The sequence below is a fragment of the Ixodes scapularis genome, unplaced genomic scaffold, assembly GCF_016920785.2.
Source record: "Ixodes scapularis isolate PalLabHiFi unplaced genomic scaffold, ASM1692078v2 PGA_scaffold2__306_contigs__length_199485367, whole genome shotgun sequence".
NCBI lineage: Eukaryota > Metazoa > Arthropoda > Arachnida > Ixodida > Ixodidae > Ixodes > Ixodes scapularis.
Window position 1 is genome coordinate 15,878,284 of NW_024609857.1, and position 15,597 is coordinate 15,893,880.

General features: G+C 45.5%; 1 protein-coding gene and 1 long non-coding RNA gene across 2 annotated transcripts in view; one reads left to right on the plus strand and one right to left on the minus strand.

Annotated features, from left to right (window-relative positions):
* Positions 1-140: 140 nt before the first annotated feature.
* On the minus strand, positions 141-7,545 carry LOC121836705. The gene is made up of 4 exons (XR_006077940.1): positions 7,454-7,545; positions 6,465-6,553; positions 6,259-6,267; positions 141-1,035 (listed from the first exon to the last, which is right to left on the minus strand). It is a non-coding gene; the product is annotated as an uncharacterized LOC121836705 (long non-coding RNA).
* Positions 4,026-15,597, plus strand: part of LOC8034021 (protein kinase C-binding protein 1) — a 60,286-nt gene continuing 48,714 nt past the window's right edge. Inside the window, exon 1 of the mRNA XM_040211042.1 lies at positions 4,026-4,084. Coding sequence (XP_040066976.1) covers positions 4,041-4,084 — 44 coding nt within the window. The 5' untranslated portion in view covers positions 4,026-4,040. The remainder of the gene's footprint in view (positions 4,085-15,597) is intronic.

Below are 15,597 nucleotides of genomic sequence, written 5' to 3' on the forward strand. Positions count from 1 at the left end.
GCGGCCGCATGCTAGGTTGACCGAATAGGATGGGATGAATACGAGCTTCCCAGCGACTACCTCCAGGAATTGATTGATTTTTTTTTTATCGACGTCTATCGAAGCAACATTTGTGTGCAACTCTTGTCGTGGGACAAATTAGTATTATCAATGGCAACGGCACCAACGCCAAATTCAGCTGAAAAAAGATTGATACAAGTGCGTTCTATTTTTCAGATATATATTTGCACCCGGATATTATTTCTTTGTTTATTTATCTTAATAGAAAACACCGCAAAATTAAACTTTGTATTTCGAAGAATTAAAAATCAAGCAAAAATAAACTCCAACAAACTCCACATTTTCGGCAAAAAAAAAATTGAAAAATACTTTTTGAATTTGACAAAAAATAAACTCCGAAAACACGGAATCTTATATCTCGGACGCGGCCTGTCCATCGCTAGGGGAAGATTTTGCGCTGTGGTCACGCACTATGATGCAAATGAGCGGAATAGAATGCATTCTCGTAGGGATGTATTTGGTAAACGAAAAACGAGTAAAGCAGGGAACATGTGAGTGACGAAAAAGGGGCGCCGCGCGGTGATTCCCATAGCAACAGCCCAGGACGCTGTGACATGGACCAGAACCTTCTGACGTGGGCATATGCCAAGCCGCCACGTCACAGCGTCCGCGGAAGTTGCTATGAAAACCGCCGCATGGCGCCCCTTTTTGTCGCCCATGTGTGCAGGCAAGCTGTTGATACATAATTAGTCATAATGTAACACCTGAGACAGTGCTGCGGAAGGAAAGCCGAAGGAAGAGACAACGATAAGAAAACTGTTTTCTCCTTCTACTTCAACGTTTCTTATTTTTTTCCCGCACCACAGCGTCAGATGTCACACGATGATTATGATGCATATACGGTCATACATGTCACCGTTGTAGAAGTGACTGTCATCTCTTCGGAGCTGTTGGGAGTCAACCCTGGCATAGTCTGATCCTTTGTCGTCTTCGCTGCTTTGCTCTTCGTGCCTTTGTGTTCTTCGAATCTGACAACTGAAAGAATAAAGCATACAAATAGTTTAGACTGGGAAGCGTCCTTGAACAGAGTGCAAGAGTCCTCAAACCGAAGATCTATTAGCGGTCGAACGCACTGCTCTTTCAGTCATTCTCCTATCCTTATAGACTGCTGTCTTTTGCCGTGTCTCGAGTCAACCTACGCGTCCTACTAAAGATCATGCAAAGCAATCTGCTATTAAACGCCATTAAGCTATTAAACGTAAAAAGAACATTGTTTTTTTTTCTGGAGGATTTATGTTTAGCAGACAAGGAGGCCAGCTGGAGATAGGACAGTCGACATTGTTGTTTTAAAGCTGACACTGACTTTAACATCGACTCGGCTCTCAAAACTTACAAAAATGTTTGCGTAAAACAAGGCTAAATTACAAAAAAAGAAAACTTTTATCTTTTTTAATTTGGTGAAGAAGGAAGACCAGCGAAGCTGTACTATGGTGGGACGACCTCAAGGACGACTTCTTGGACGGCCTCAAGGACGACGCCAAGAGGGCGACGTCTCCCGTACGAAAATGTCAGGTACAGGCCGGAATGAAAAATGCCGGTGCCGCCTGGACCCGAAATTGGGGCACCAGTTTGTATCCAGCTTGGAACCGCGCACTTCCAGACACCGCAGTTCCAGACGGGATACAAACTGGTGCCCCAATTTTAGATCCAGGCAGAACCGGCTGGTTCCAGTGGTTCTGCAGAGCCACTGGTACCGTGTGGTACCAACCGGTGCCCCAATTTCAGACCCAGGTGGTGCGCCGCCGGAATTCCCGCTGCGCTCACCCACCCCTGGTCTCTATAAAAGTATTTCGTGCGATGCCCTTAGCCATTAAAAGCAAGATCGTCGCGATTTCAGACCAGGGCGGAAGATCCCGGGTCTGAGATCGAGACGATCTCTCGCTTTTAACGGCTAAGGACATCGCGCGAAATACTTCTGTAGAGTCCAGTGGTGAGCACAGCGGGAATTCCGGCGGCGCACACGGTCGTCCAGACGTCGTCACCAAACACGGTGCACAGAACACACACACACAACACGCTTAAACACAGCATCCAGTGATGAGTGCATCGGGAAGTTCCGGCGGGCAAGCGTATCCGAGTTCTCCAAGTATTGTCCCCAAGCACTCTAGCGCATCCAGATGCCGAGCCAAAGTGCAATGGGTCAGCAGCTTCATACTATATGAAGATTCAAAGCCGAGGTCAGTGGGTATCCATCGATGGGCGCGTTAGTACCCGTGCGCCCGCAGCGCGAACGTCGCCGTCGCACGAGCGCCGGCCGACAGTTCGACGAGAGAGAAGACCCGAAACTCTCAGAGCGCTGCCGCCAACTGCGGCAGACAAAGTGAGGTGCGGAGAACGTTCGCTCAGTGTGGGGCCGGCTATTGGGCCACCTATAACTGTTGCAAGCGAGATCCAACTTGTCACAGCTTCATAGCTGTGATAAGTTGGATATTGTGTCACGGCTGTATTGCCATGGCATTATGTCATGACTATGTATATAGCCGTGAAAAGTTTGATCTCGTGTCACGGCTGTATTGCCGTGACATTATGCCACGGCTTTGTTGCCATGACAAGTTGGATCTCGTGTCATTGCTATATTGCCGTGACAAACAATGTCACGGCAATGCAGCCGTGACACCAGATTTATTTTTTCACAGCTTTGTAGTTGTGACATGCCAAGTCAATACAGGCGGCCCATCTTCAGCCGGGCCGTTGAAGATGACTGTCCAATTTGCTGTCTTTTTTCAGCCGGCTGTTTCTACACTTTCCAGCACCCACGCGCAAGGAAGAACAAGAACAACGACTCAGACAGTTACAAACCTATTTATTAAATTAAACCCAGTGTTCCACTTGACCTACTCCATGCTAACAAAAACAACACACTCAACCACTTATGTAAACTAAGATAAGTGTACAGGGTTTACACTTAAAACATAAAATTAGAAAACAAGTGTTTTTGACCTTAAATCAAATGAATAAAAAATATCAACTTGATAGTTTGTCGAAGTTGTTTTGCTGTATTAGCTAGATTGCTTTCCGGGGTGCGACGTTTGTTTTTAGAGCGCAGCTCCTAGGCGCCCGTTTCCGGCCTGAGCGACGTCGCCGTCTGCGTTGCCGTCGGCGTAACGGCGCGTTGCATTATGGGACGTTTCCCGTAATGGCGTCACACGTGATGTCACGAGGGTCACGATTGATGTCACGAGGGTCACTCATGACGTTACGAAGGAAGGTCGCGACCTTCACAAGTGACATCACGAGGGTCACTAAGGTCGTGAGTGACGTCACGAGGGTCACTCATGACGTTACGAAGGAAGGTCGCGACCTTCGAGAGTGACATCACGAGGGTCACTAGGGTCGCGAGTGACGTCACGAGTGGTGTTACGAGGAAGGAGGGAGGGAGAAAGGGGGAGGAGGATAGAGGGGGGAGGGAGGAGGGGACATACCCTCCACACCGTACCCTCCCCTCCTCCTCCTCAAGAGCTGCGCTCTAATTCGGCTTACAGAGAGTTGTAAACGTTTAATTTTATTTTATAGGTAGAGCTCAATCAGAAAAATGGAAATTTCTGTTGCCCCTGATAAGTACCCGCTTGGATATGATGCTAGCGAAGGTGATCGAATGCGCAAGTATGGCGACATGACTTTACCTGGATGAAAACATAATTGTGTTTTTCAAAACCAAACAGGTTGCGAGAAAGAAAACAAACCATAGTGCCTTTCGGACTCACAAGTTTTTTTCTTTTTTTACTGAAATAATGTTTTATTGCCAAGAATATTGTATACTTGGATCACAAGAAATTTTCGTTTTTATCTTTTTAATTTTGATCCAGTTAAAGTTATGTTCCCGAACTTACTGTATTAAAACAAAAAGTGACAAATTAAAAGCATCAGTAACTAACTACGTTGTATTGGTATAAGCTTTTTACCTGGAAACGTTCATTTTGAAGTCTTCACAACAAAATCTGTGTTCCATTAATTGATTCCAATATATTTATTTACAGATTATGTCACGGCTTCTGTATTTTGAAGCTGCGTTTTCCTCCAACAGGTAAATCCCCTCCCAGTCACCGTTAGTAAAATATGCCAAAGTATAGAACCGAACAAAAAGCGGCAACTAGCTGCTTTTGTCAGCTAGCTAATCTCCGACTTTCGGGAATTCGCTATAAATGTTCATCGGCAGGAAATAAAAATAAAAAATTGATCCCTAGCAGTGTATTTCTTTTCACCCGTCAGTGTTCAAAGCTATGAAAAGTAAGACGTGACAATTGAATAATAATAAAAACACAAGCGTAAAACAAACTTGTGAAAACCCTGATGCGAAATGTTTGCAGCGAATGTTTCCTTAGGTCAAAAAAAAAAATTAAATATACTGTAAACGACTTAATTTTCGCAAGGACCTAATTTTCGCGAATAGCCTACAATTCGCGAAAAAAAGGTCCCGCAAACAATTCAAGTAAAATGAAAACACATTGGAATTTATAGCGCGATCCCACCGCGTCGCGAAAAATAGAACCCGCAAATTATTCCAAAACTTAAGGTTTGACCTAAATCGCGATATATTGAGCCTGCGAAAAATAAGTTGTCTACAGTATTTTATAGTTTTTTTAAATGCGGACATACTAAAATGTGAAGCCTGATATCTAACCCCAGGAATATACAAAACATCTGCGTAGGACAACTAGCAAAACGCCATTTCTGTTTGGCCTCTAAATTTAATGTACGAGAATGCAATAAAAACTTTCAATTTCATGTTTTTTTTCCCCAGAATCACGCGTTCTCTGCCCGTGCATATTCATCGTTATTCCCTTTTTCGGTACTACTTCCATTTTTCATAATTCTCGGTAGTTCTCCTGAAAGCTGACTTTGGGTAGTATCGACAGTCGACCAAAAGCCAACTATCCATAGTACTATTGGGTGCACTATCGACAGTACTACCGATGGTACTATCGATAGTCAACTATCGATAGTACCGCCCCGGGTGCAGCGCTCAGTGAGGTGCAGCTAGGCAGTGAAGGGGGCGACGAGGGGCGCAGCGAGCCACCGCTTTCGGTGCCGCTAGTCAAGAAGGTAATGGCGAATGCCCCTCAAAGGGACTCATATATCCCTCCTCCACCTCACATCCAATAGCGCCCCGTCGTTTCCGTGACGTCATGGTCAACGCGGGAGAGGGTTTTGCCTTCCTGCGAATATTTGCTTTATCTTTCGACTTTGACTTAGCGTTGTGGAAGCCACGAGAGGGAAATTAGAATTTTCCCCCTTCGATGGAAACAAATACGACTTTGGGTGGTTAGGTTCCCCCTCCGATGGATACAAGGGCCACTTTCAGGGGCTAGGTTCCCTCTCGGATGAATACAGTGGTGGGTCGGAGACAAGTTGGCATCACTCTGTAGCCATTATCTATTCAATGAAGCAGAACAAGGGGCATTTCCAGGGAACTATTCTTTCGAATGCGGATGAATTGGAAACGGGCGCATCACGCTTATGGGAGGAGCTTCTCCTATCTTCTTGACTTAACCGACCCCACTGAATCGTGCTGTTCCTTTTAATCTGTGGGAAAGAGCGAAAGAGCCAACCAGGATGCGTCCTGCTGAACGACTCGGCCCATGCACTCTAAAAAATGTCTGTGCGTCTACTTTCACGCACAAAACTCAGAGAACCAATCAGCGCAACTTATGGAGGCAGCTCAGCAAATGACAATACCGAAACATATGTTTAGACCAAAAAAACGCAGACTGAGTTGTGACATTAAGCAATGCAAGCGTGACGTTTTGCATTGCTTAATGTCACAACTCAGACTTCGTTTTTTTGTCTAAACATATGTTTCGGCATTGTCATTCGCTGAGCTGCCTCCGTAAGTTGCGGTAATTGGCTCTCCGAGGTGTGGTGCGGGAAAGCAAACTCACTGGCTTTTTTTAGAGTGTGATATAAAATTAACTGTGACCTGCGTAGATCTGCCAAATAAAAGCGTGTCGTTAGAACGCTTTTTTTTTCTTTTAATCCCACGAAAGTTTTTCGATTAGAAAAAAACACAAAAAAAACATTTGCCTATTTGATCTTATTCAGCTCCCCTTCAAAGGCGAGCAATTATTCAGTTAGAACCCTTTCTAACAATGCCAATACCATCACCATAAATACTTCACTATGTTCCAAAAAGTCGATATGATGCTGATATCGTCTGACGCGATTGTTTTCACGAGGACAAGATAATGACCGCTCACTTACCCACATTTGCTTGAATGACCGAATGAAAGCAGGAAACGTCAGTGGGTCGAGTAAAATTGGTATACATGGAAAAAGAAATGAAAGAAAAGAACGAAATCAATCGTTAATTTTGCCATGGCGCAATGTGATCACGAAAACGGAAGGCTAGATATCATGCAGCTATACGCTTTTTTTTTTTTTTTTAGAAAGGTCTTATTAGCATTTACCAGCGTTCTCGTTCGCGAGAAAAAAGAGGAGCAGGAAACCGAGTATGATGGATGCGACGGCAGCGAAGATCAACCAGATCCATGTTCCCCTAGAAGCAGAGAGAGAGAGAGAGCGAATGCGAGCAGTGTCAATCAGGACGGAACTATGGCCTATACCTAGGGTTCCGTGTTTTCAGATTAATCCAAAAACTCCGAAAAACACCCGCCGGTAAAATTTTGTCAATTCCCAATTGTCCTGTCAATTTTTTTTTCATCTTACACTTTTTCTTTCGAATTTCATTCCCAGTCTCAGGATTTTGCATCAACGCCGAGCAAAAAGCACAGAAGCCGACGCAACTCGAGGTTGAGGAGTGTCTCTACCTTACCAGTGGCGTCGGAAGAGGAAAAACAGGGGGGGGGATCCAGTCCCCCCCCCCCCCCCCCCCTTAGGTATTTCGGACTGTTAAAATACGGGGAACGAGGGCGTGGTCGAGCTTATTTTAATCTGAAATTATTTATGCATATGTATAGCTACTGCCGCTCTTCACTGCATAAAAGATTGCGTAGATGGTCATTGTTAGAAACTCGTCAGGAGGCACTACTCGTCACATGCTGGCTAGCTGGGTCCAGCTGGGTTCCAGCTGGACCCAGCTAGAATCCAGCTGGACTGCCTCATTTCCAGTTCCATAATCCAGCTGGAAGTGGGCAGATTTTCGCCTGTTTATTTTCTTTTATACAGAGTGGAAGGGAAAGAAAGTTCGCGCAAAATCGGGCCAGGAGGAAATTATGCTAAGGCAAAACTTTGACGTTACTTCGGAACACGATCAGGGAGCTATTTGAAACGGAACGATTCTGTCGCGAATGCATTCAGGAAAGTATATAAATTGGCTAAAATGACTGGGTACGTAAACTCGACCCATATACTTACGCCTCTGTTGGGTAAAAAGAAAGTTCAACGTTTGTACACCGCTTGCGGGGCAGTAACGTGATTCAGTAGACGCGGGACTTACGTTCGTCGGTTCCTGACTCTGTGGAAGCAACAAGATTTCCTCGAAAATCACCGGTGTTTAATAATAAACGATCGGGCGCCCTGGCACATTTCCTTCTTCGATACATTTATTTCCTTCATTCGCTTTCGGAATCAGGCGACCAAAACGGCACCAATAGACTACTTCCATAAAGCCCTGCATGCAACACGGCGCGCGTTGCACTCTGGGAACTAGTAGGCCAGGGAGAAGAGTGGCATGGTTTCGGTTTCGATCGACACGTCGACAGGAGATTATATACACAGAGCGTGGACTATTAACGGTCGTTATCTCATGTTTTCTGGTCCCGAGAGCGTCATTTGTGGCCTCTAAACTAACCTAAATGGCCAGACCTCGAAGCTTTAGCACAAGCCTGAGACGTATAGCTTGTCTTAACACATGCTTGTTGTATTTTTGTACTTGAGCCTTCCTGTTAGCGTTCCAATCGAGGTATGTGGACGAGCTAGTGCTGGGAATCTCGACGCTGCAAAGCTGGGGGATCTTGCTTGTGTACGAATCAAAAGCTGTAGCAACCAATAAGTATGCATACATCGAGCTCGCGCCTTTACATTAGTGTTGTTGATCAGGAAGTTTGTTTCGTGCGTCCATAGACAAAATATTACTTTTTGCAATTACTGTTTTTCTTAGTATGGCTGAGTATGCGAGGTAAAACTCGGAGGCCCCATTGGAAAGCTCAATTTTAACACACTTCTTATCTCTTATCTGTACTGACCCGCAGCACTGCACGAAGTGAAATCCCCACCCGCTTGCATTCCAATTCAACATCGCGTATGCGCATAAAGTTCGCACATACACATACACATTCGCACATACACATTCGCACATTCGCACATACAGACCGTGTTAAGAAAGCAAAAGTCGAGCACTTGTTTGAAGAATGTCGCACCGTTCGCCGGAAGTGCGCCGGACGGGCATCAGCCCCTATGCGTCCGGCGCACGGTTCGACATTCTTCACACAAGTGCTCGAACGAATTCAAAGCGCGTTTGACGGTTGCTAATGGCCATAATATTTGTTATGTGTTTGTTTTCTTCCTGCCTGAGTATGCCGAGATAATTTCAGACACACCGTTCAGGCAAAGATCTTGGGCGTCAGGAAAAGCTCGTCCAAAAAAGGCTTAGCGAGGAGTAGGGGACGCTTGGGCCTCCGTCGTAGCTAGCCGACCTCAGCGTTTGCGAAAAGTTAATCTTCTATCGGAATAAAATTTGAGTGGGAGATATATGATGACACGAGGAAGACATCATAGTAACTTTTGTGCAGTAGTGAGGTCGAATTTATTGCGTTTCCTTAAAAGTTCATGCGTAAACGCCGGGCTCAGCTTTGATACCCTGTGAGGATGGGGCTGGCTTTTCGCCCAACGAAGTAACACGAAACGGACGTTTGGCAAACGAAATACGTGTAAGGTTCCAGATGAACAAATTTCAGTTCTAGTTCACTGGTACTAGACGGGATTATTGAAATTGAGCTCAAACATGCACTCGTGCGGTGAGGTGACTAAGCCACGACTTACTTCGCTCGCATACGCACGCACAATATCCGGTGTTTCGGGAACCAAGGAAAGTGCCCCGGTCTTCGTTTTGTATCGCTCGAAAGTGAGTGTATTGTACGTTCGTGAAAAGTCAGATAATCGAAAACGGAAGCAGCGCGTTCGGTCGCGGCGTGATAGCATGAGATGAATTGCTGCTCAGTCGAAACCGAAACTGAGTGGCCAACTAGTTCCCAGAGTGCACTGCGTGGTATTTCGCCGCGATGGGGCGCGTCGGTTTTGGAAATAGTCCATTCTCACGTAGTATGCCACAAAGCCAGTTGCTTTTCCGCAAAGTATATATATAAAAAAAAAAAAACGAAAACATTTAGTAAAAAATAAAGAGTGTGTGCCACTGCGCGAGAAGAGCAGTAAGCGATCGCGAGCCGACCTTGCAGAGACCCGATTCTCTGACATCACTTGGACGTCATTTCAAAAATAAGGCTTTCGTGTTTTTTTTTTTTGTTTTGCGGTGTTGCTCTTCTAAACAAAGCGAAATTTGTTTTTTTTTTTCTTTCTTTTTGGTTGTAATGTGTCAGCCAAGACGAATATTATCAAAAAAGGTAAAATGAATAAATTTAGAGAAAATGTCAGTTCCCTGCTAAATTTAGTGGGGAATTGAATTGGTGTTGTGGTCACGTGACGTCATTTTTCAGCTAAATTTAGCGGGGTAACCGTGGGAGGAGGGGAGGGTATAGAGGAGGAGGATGGGAGGGTGCACAGGAGGAGAAGGAGGGGCATACTCCTCCCTCTGTACCCTCCTCTTCCATAATCTCCCCTCCTCCTCCTCCGTGCCATACCCTCCTCCTCCAGCGTACCCTCCCATCACGGTTTATCACAAAATCAAAATACCTCAATAGCTGCACTCTAATTTCGCTTTACAGGGATTTTTAATCGTCTTTCAATTTTCTTTTCCTTGTCCGTTACAATATACGTATATACTACATATAATGTGTATGCTTCAACTTTTCCATCTAATTTTACGGCGCATCTAAGCATGACCGCGGGCGGCAAACTGCAGCGGGGTCGTCCAAAACTGTTTGTTTGAGAAAGGTCAACTTGCCTGTTCGTTCGTACTCGTCTGTAAAGAACAAAGATATTCACAGGGAGAAATTACTCAGCCGGGGGGCAAACAAGGGTCGGATTCAGTCCGGGCTGTGTTGGGGTTGTGTGTATAAATCACTGCTGGCGAGTGATTTATAATCACTCGCCAGGTGTGCTTCGATTTCAGCTGGAGCCGTTTCTTCGAAATCCATCATTTTAGAAATAACCCGCGCCACCTGGCAGAAAACGGGGTTCGAGCTCGAGTCCCAACATGGAACAATGCACGCATTAGGAAGGAGAAGCAAGAACTTATAGGGACAAACAGACGAGCGACATTAGGCACAAAGGGGACCTGGAGGGAGTCCGATCCACGTCACTGCAGCTCACTGAGGACGAGAACGCCTTAAAGGGACACTGACACCCCCCAAAAATTTTTTTTAATTTTTTGCCAGGCGCTTCATTATGGTGTCGGAGGACTACCCAATTAATATTTTGCAACAGAGTAGCGTATTTTTTTAATAAAACCAAAAGACGCAACTGCTCGAAACCGAAACCGAAACCCGACGGAGGTCGGAGAAGTGGAGAGAAGAGAGTGAGTGGCGGAAGTCACGTGGCTACACTCGACCGTGTGTTTTTTTTTTTTTTTGCTTTTTTCCGTAGCAGACGACATGCGGCGTACCGGAACTGTTCGCCGTGGGATTCTTTTGCAGTTATGTATGTTCCGCTCGGTTCCGCTCGTTGTTCTGTACTCCAAGGTGAGTCGTTTTGTACATTGAGGAGTTGGAGATGAGTAGTGAGTGCCCGTGGTGAATTTTGATCGGCTCCGAAAAGAATGCACCCAAGATGTTGCGTGAAGAGCTGGCTCACATGTCCTGCGTCCGAAACAGAAGTGGCATTGTGCGACAGAGTTTCCGATACATCAACGGGATGGGGACCAATGGCTGGCTGCAATTCCTGTAGACCATTTACGGGCACCTCGGAAAGCGGACGCTACCTGATTTATATGCTCCTTGCATTTTGTGAAAAGTGATTACATTGAGTTCGCGGGTGTCAAAAAGGAAATCCCATACCATTTAATTCAGCGACGCGTCGTCCACAACATTTGTTTCTCATTTTTTTTTTGTTTGTTTCTTCAGTAATAATTGTAAAAAAAGAAATGTAGACATAAAAAAATATTTTGAAAAAAAAAAAAAAAAAAAATGGAAGGTTTCACAAGGGATCGAACCCGGTCCTACCGCGTGTGAAGCGGACGTCTTTCCCACTGAGCTACTGGGGCTTTTTTTTTTTTTTTTTTTTTTTTTTTTTTTATTGCCGCTTTTGACAATGAACACAAACTCAACAGTCAATGATAATTACAATGATAAAACACGTGCACAACACATAGGGCTCGAGTATGAATGTTAAAATTCTTTCAGGTTCTCTAGAGCGTCCAACATTGGCACCCAGTCGGGCGGACACTCTAACGTGGCGTACACAGATTTCAGGCGGCTAACAGATTCCGTAAAATACAATCGAACGGGACGCGCGTCCACATCAGCATGCCTTACAGCCATTCTACTGCACCATATTGCATGCAGGCCCAGAAGCATAAGAAGGTCAACCGGAAGTTCGCTGTCTTTGTGAACAGGAAGGAACCTGATACCATGCGGTGTTAAAGTAAAATCTTTTTTAATAGTTCTCTGGAGAACATCCCAAAAAAGAAAGGCGTCCCAGCAGTCTAAAAATACATGTTCTGTAGTTTCGGGCTTTTTACACAGCAGACAGTCAACGCCCCAAGGGACGAACAGTTTTTTCTCATGAAGCCAAGTTTTTACTGGGAGAGTGTTTGTGTGTAACTTGAAGAAGAAGGTTTTAACAGAAGGTGGGATAGACATTTTCTTAACTCTAGATAACACGTCCTGCCCTGGGCCAGCATGAAACATAGAACGGTAGACAGGAACAGGAAAGACAGCATCTATAATATCACGCGTAAGGCGTTTTCGGGTGACAGCTGACAAGTACTCAAAAGAGAACCGTACAGTCAAAAACCGGCAAGCATCAATCACCTCGCGAAGAAAACTACCAATTCGCCTTTGCCTTTTGTAACATGTAGAAACAACGAACGAAGGAATTTCCTCCGCGAGTCTAGTCTGAATGACAGCACGAAGAAAAGGATTAGTTTGCTCTCTAAAAAACAAAAACCGCGATACAACTTGCTTAACAAAGATATGTGATAGGGACAGCCCGCCTTTTTTGACGCAGCGAAACAGATTATCGCGACATACTCTTTCCCACCCAGACCGCCAAATGAATACAGCAAAAACACGGTGTAATTTTTGTACATTTACTCTAGCGCAAGCCAAAACTTGAAGTACATACCAAAATTTTGCAATTAAGAAAATGTTGCAGACAGTGGCACGCGTAAAAATTGACATATCCCACCCACCCCATTTACCCGCTTTCTCTCGCGTCTCTTGAATCACCGTCGACCAGTATTCATTTGATCGTTTATAATGTTGCAATGGAACACCAAGATACTCATTTGGCGTTGACATAAAACATATATCTTCAAAGACTTCGGGCTTCGTGGCCCATGTCCCATGCCAGAGGCCGCAGCATTTCTGCCAATTAACGGCAGCGCCGGTTAACTCGCAGTAGGACTTTACTTCACGCACCGCTTCGACAATACTTTTCTTATCTTTGCAAAAAACAGCAACATCATCGGCATAAGCTAGAAGTTTTACTTCTATATCTTGGAGAGAAAAACCATTTATAAGTCTATTTTTAACTATGTTTCTACAAAAGGGCTCGAGAAATAAACTGAATAGCAACGGGGACAGTGGGCAACCTTGCCTGACGGATGACTCTACACTAATACGCGTTGTAAGCTTCCCGTTAATTATTAACTGGGTAGTACATCCTGTATATGCCAAGCGAACGAAATTCAATATTATTTTGCCTACTCTAACGTGATGTAATATTTTATACAATACACTGTGCTGTACACGATCGAAGGCCTTCTCTAGGTCGATCTGAATCATGGCAACTTGATCTAATTCCTCGTCACATACCTCTAATATACTTCGCGCAATGTGAACATTTGTTAGAATTGAACGACCTTTGATACCACAAGTCTGATGCTCACCCACAATCTTACAAATAACGTTCTGCAACCGCCGGGCTAAAACTTTCATTAGAACCTTGTAATCAACATTACCAAGGGCTATTGGCCTGTAATTTTTTATATTTTTTAAATTCTCTTCATCATCAACTTTGGGTATGAGAACAGTGTGTGTGTTTAAGAAAGACGGTGGTATCGTATTTGTGTCACAAGCTTCAATTATTACAGCATGAAGGGGGCCTGAAATTACGTCTTTGTACTTTTTATAAAAAGCCGCCGTCAGACCGTCGGGCCCAGGAGACTTTTTCGACGGAAGGTCATCGATTGCACGCACGATTTCTTCCACACTTATCGGAGCTTCCAGCCATTCCTTTATCTCATCGCTTAGACGGGGCGTCGCCGCTAGATAATCTTTAAGCTGCGAGTCATTGCCGTGCTGCCGTCGCCGAAACAAACTGCTATAATATTCGATAAAAGACTTTTCAATAACTGCAGGGCGACTAGTCGATAGGCCATTGTATTCTATCATTGTGATATTTTTTGTTTTTGCATATTTGGCTTCAGCACTTAGTGCCCGTTTGGTTGGCTGTTCACCCAGAGTGTATTTCTCCGCTCGAGCTCTTACGAGTGCTCCTTTGTACTTTTGTGTTTCAAATTCAGCTATTTTTTGTTTCACATAACTCAGCTGATCTGTAAATTGTCCGGGATGCTCACATTCTAGTTTAGAAATGCGGTGAAGATCATCTAGCAGCAGCTTTTCTTCTGCTTTCTTCCAGTACGCGAGCGTACTAGCACGTTCTATAGCAGTTAGCTTGACCTCCCGTTTAAACCATTCCCACTTCGTACTGGGGTTCTCTGTACGGTCATGCATCCTCACTAGTAGTGCATCTATAGACTCATTAAACACGTCATCCTTGAGCAGGCTATTATTAAGTTTCCACAATTCCCATTGGAAGCCGGTGTTTTTCTGTTTTCCACCGACAAAGAAAGAAACCAGCGCATGGTCGGAGAAATAAACGGGTGATACACTGTAGTCATCGAAACCAGTTAAAAGTTCAATCGACACGTACGCTCTGTCGAGACGGGCATGACTTGTGCCTTGAAAATGCGTGTACCGCAACGCCAGGTCATTTCTTTGGTAGTTCGCAACATCATATAAAGTGAATTCGGAAATCATTTCATTTAAAATACCCGTGCTAATATCACGTTGCCGTGTTTTACAAGAGCGATCTCTTACGTCACAAACGCAATTAAAATCACCCAACATAATGATTTTCCTTTGGCAGTCAAGATACGTATAAATCCTTTCAAAAAATATTTTCCTAGAATTGACATCGTTTGGCGCGTACAAATTTATGATTCTGTATTCAACATTGTTCAAGCTGCAATCACAAATAACAAATCTGCCCTCGCTATCAACAGTGAGGGAGAGGTCACGCGCGTTTAAAGACTTCTTTAAAAACAACATACATCCTCCGGACAGTCCGTTGGCACGAGAGACGCAAACCTCAAAGTAATGTAAAAAAGGGGCCAGCAGGGAAGCGGTTGTCTCATCGCTTTCAACCTTTGTCTCCTGAATCGCTAGGACGTCTATGCCATTATCGATTAGCAGCCTTCTAACCTGGTACTGTTTGCGACGCGAGGCAAACCCGCGAACATTTAACGTCGCTACTTTCAGACTGTCGCTAAGGCTAGACGTCCCCGCGTGTCAGTGACTTGCGTATCCTCACCAGGAGCTGGCCCGGGGACGCTTCAACCGGCCTGTTTGTCCGGTTCCCTGGGTTCGGGTGCAGGTTTCGGAGAGGGTCGAAGCGGCTTCCTTTTAGGCGGTGCCGCCTTCGCCGGTGCCTCCGCCAGGGTCGGTCTGCCGTCAACTTGCTTAGAGTCGGAGTCTTCGGGATGCGGGCGTTTCGTAGCCAGCCCGCTGGCGTCGACCATGTGAACCTCGTTAACCGGTGGGACCGCAGTGTTTAACTCAGGCCCATCATTCTTCGACGTCGATGGTTTATTTCCTGTCGCTGTCTCGTCTTTATTGGTCGGCGCCTCTTCCCGGTTTCCCATGGGTGCGTCGACCGATGAAGCAGCGACCACCTTCAGCGAATGCTCAGACGCGGCCCGGTCGACCTGCGTGCCTGTGCTTCCCGGTGACTTGGTGGCGGGGCCCGTCCCTTCCAGTGCTTCCTGCGCGTCTGCTTCATCCATGACATGCTCGGCGTTGGCGTCTTGTCCACTCGAACATGTGGCCGTTGCGTAGGTCTTGATGCAGTGATCCGCGTCATGGCCGAACCGGTGGCAGGTTGTGCACTTCGGCACACGGCAGTCCCGTCGGATGTGCCCGGTCCGTTGACAGCGCAGGCAAAGCGGGGGTCTGCCCGGCACCACGACGAGAGCCGGTCCTCCGGCTATACGCAGCTGATGGGGCAGGTCTTCCAACCCTATCC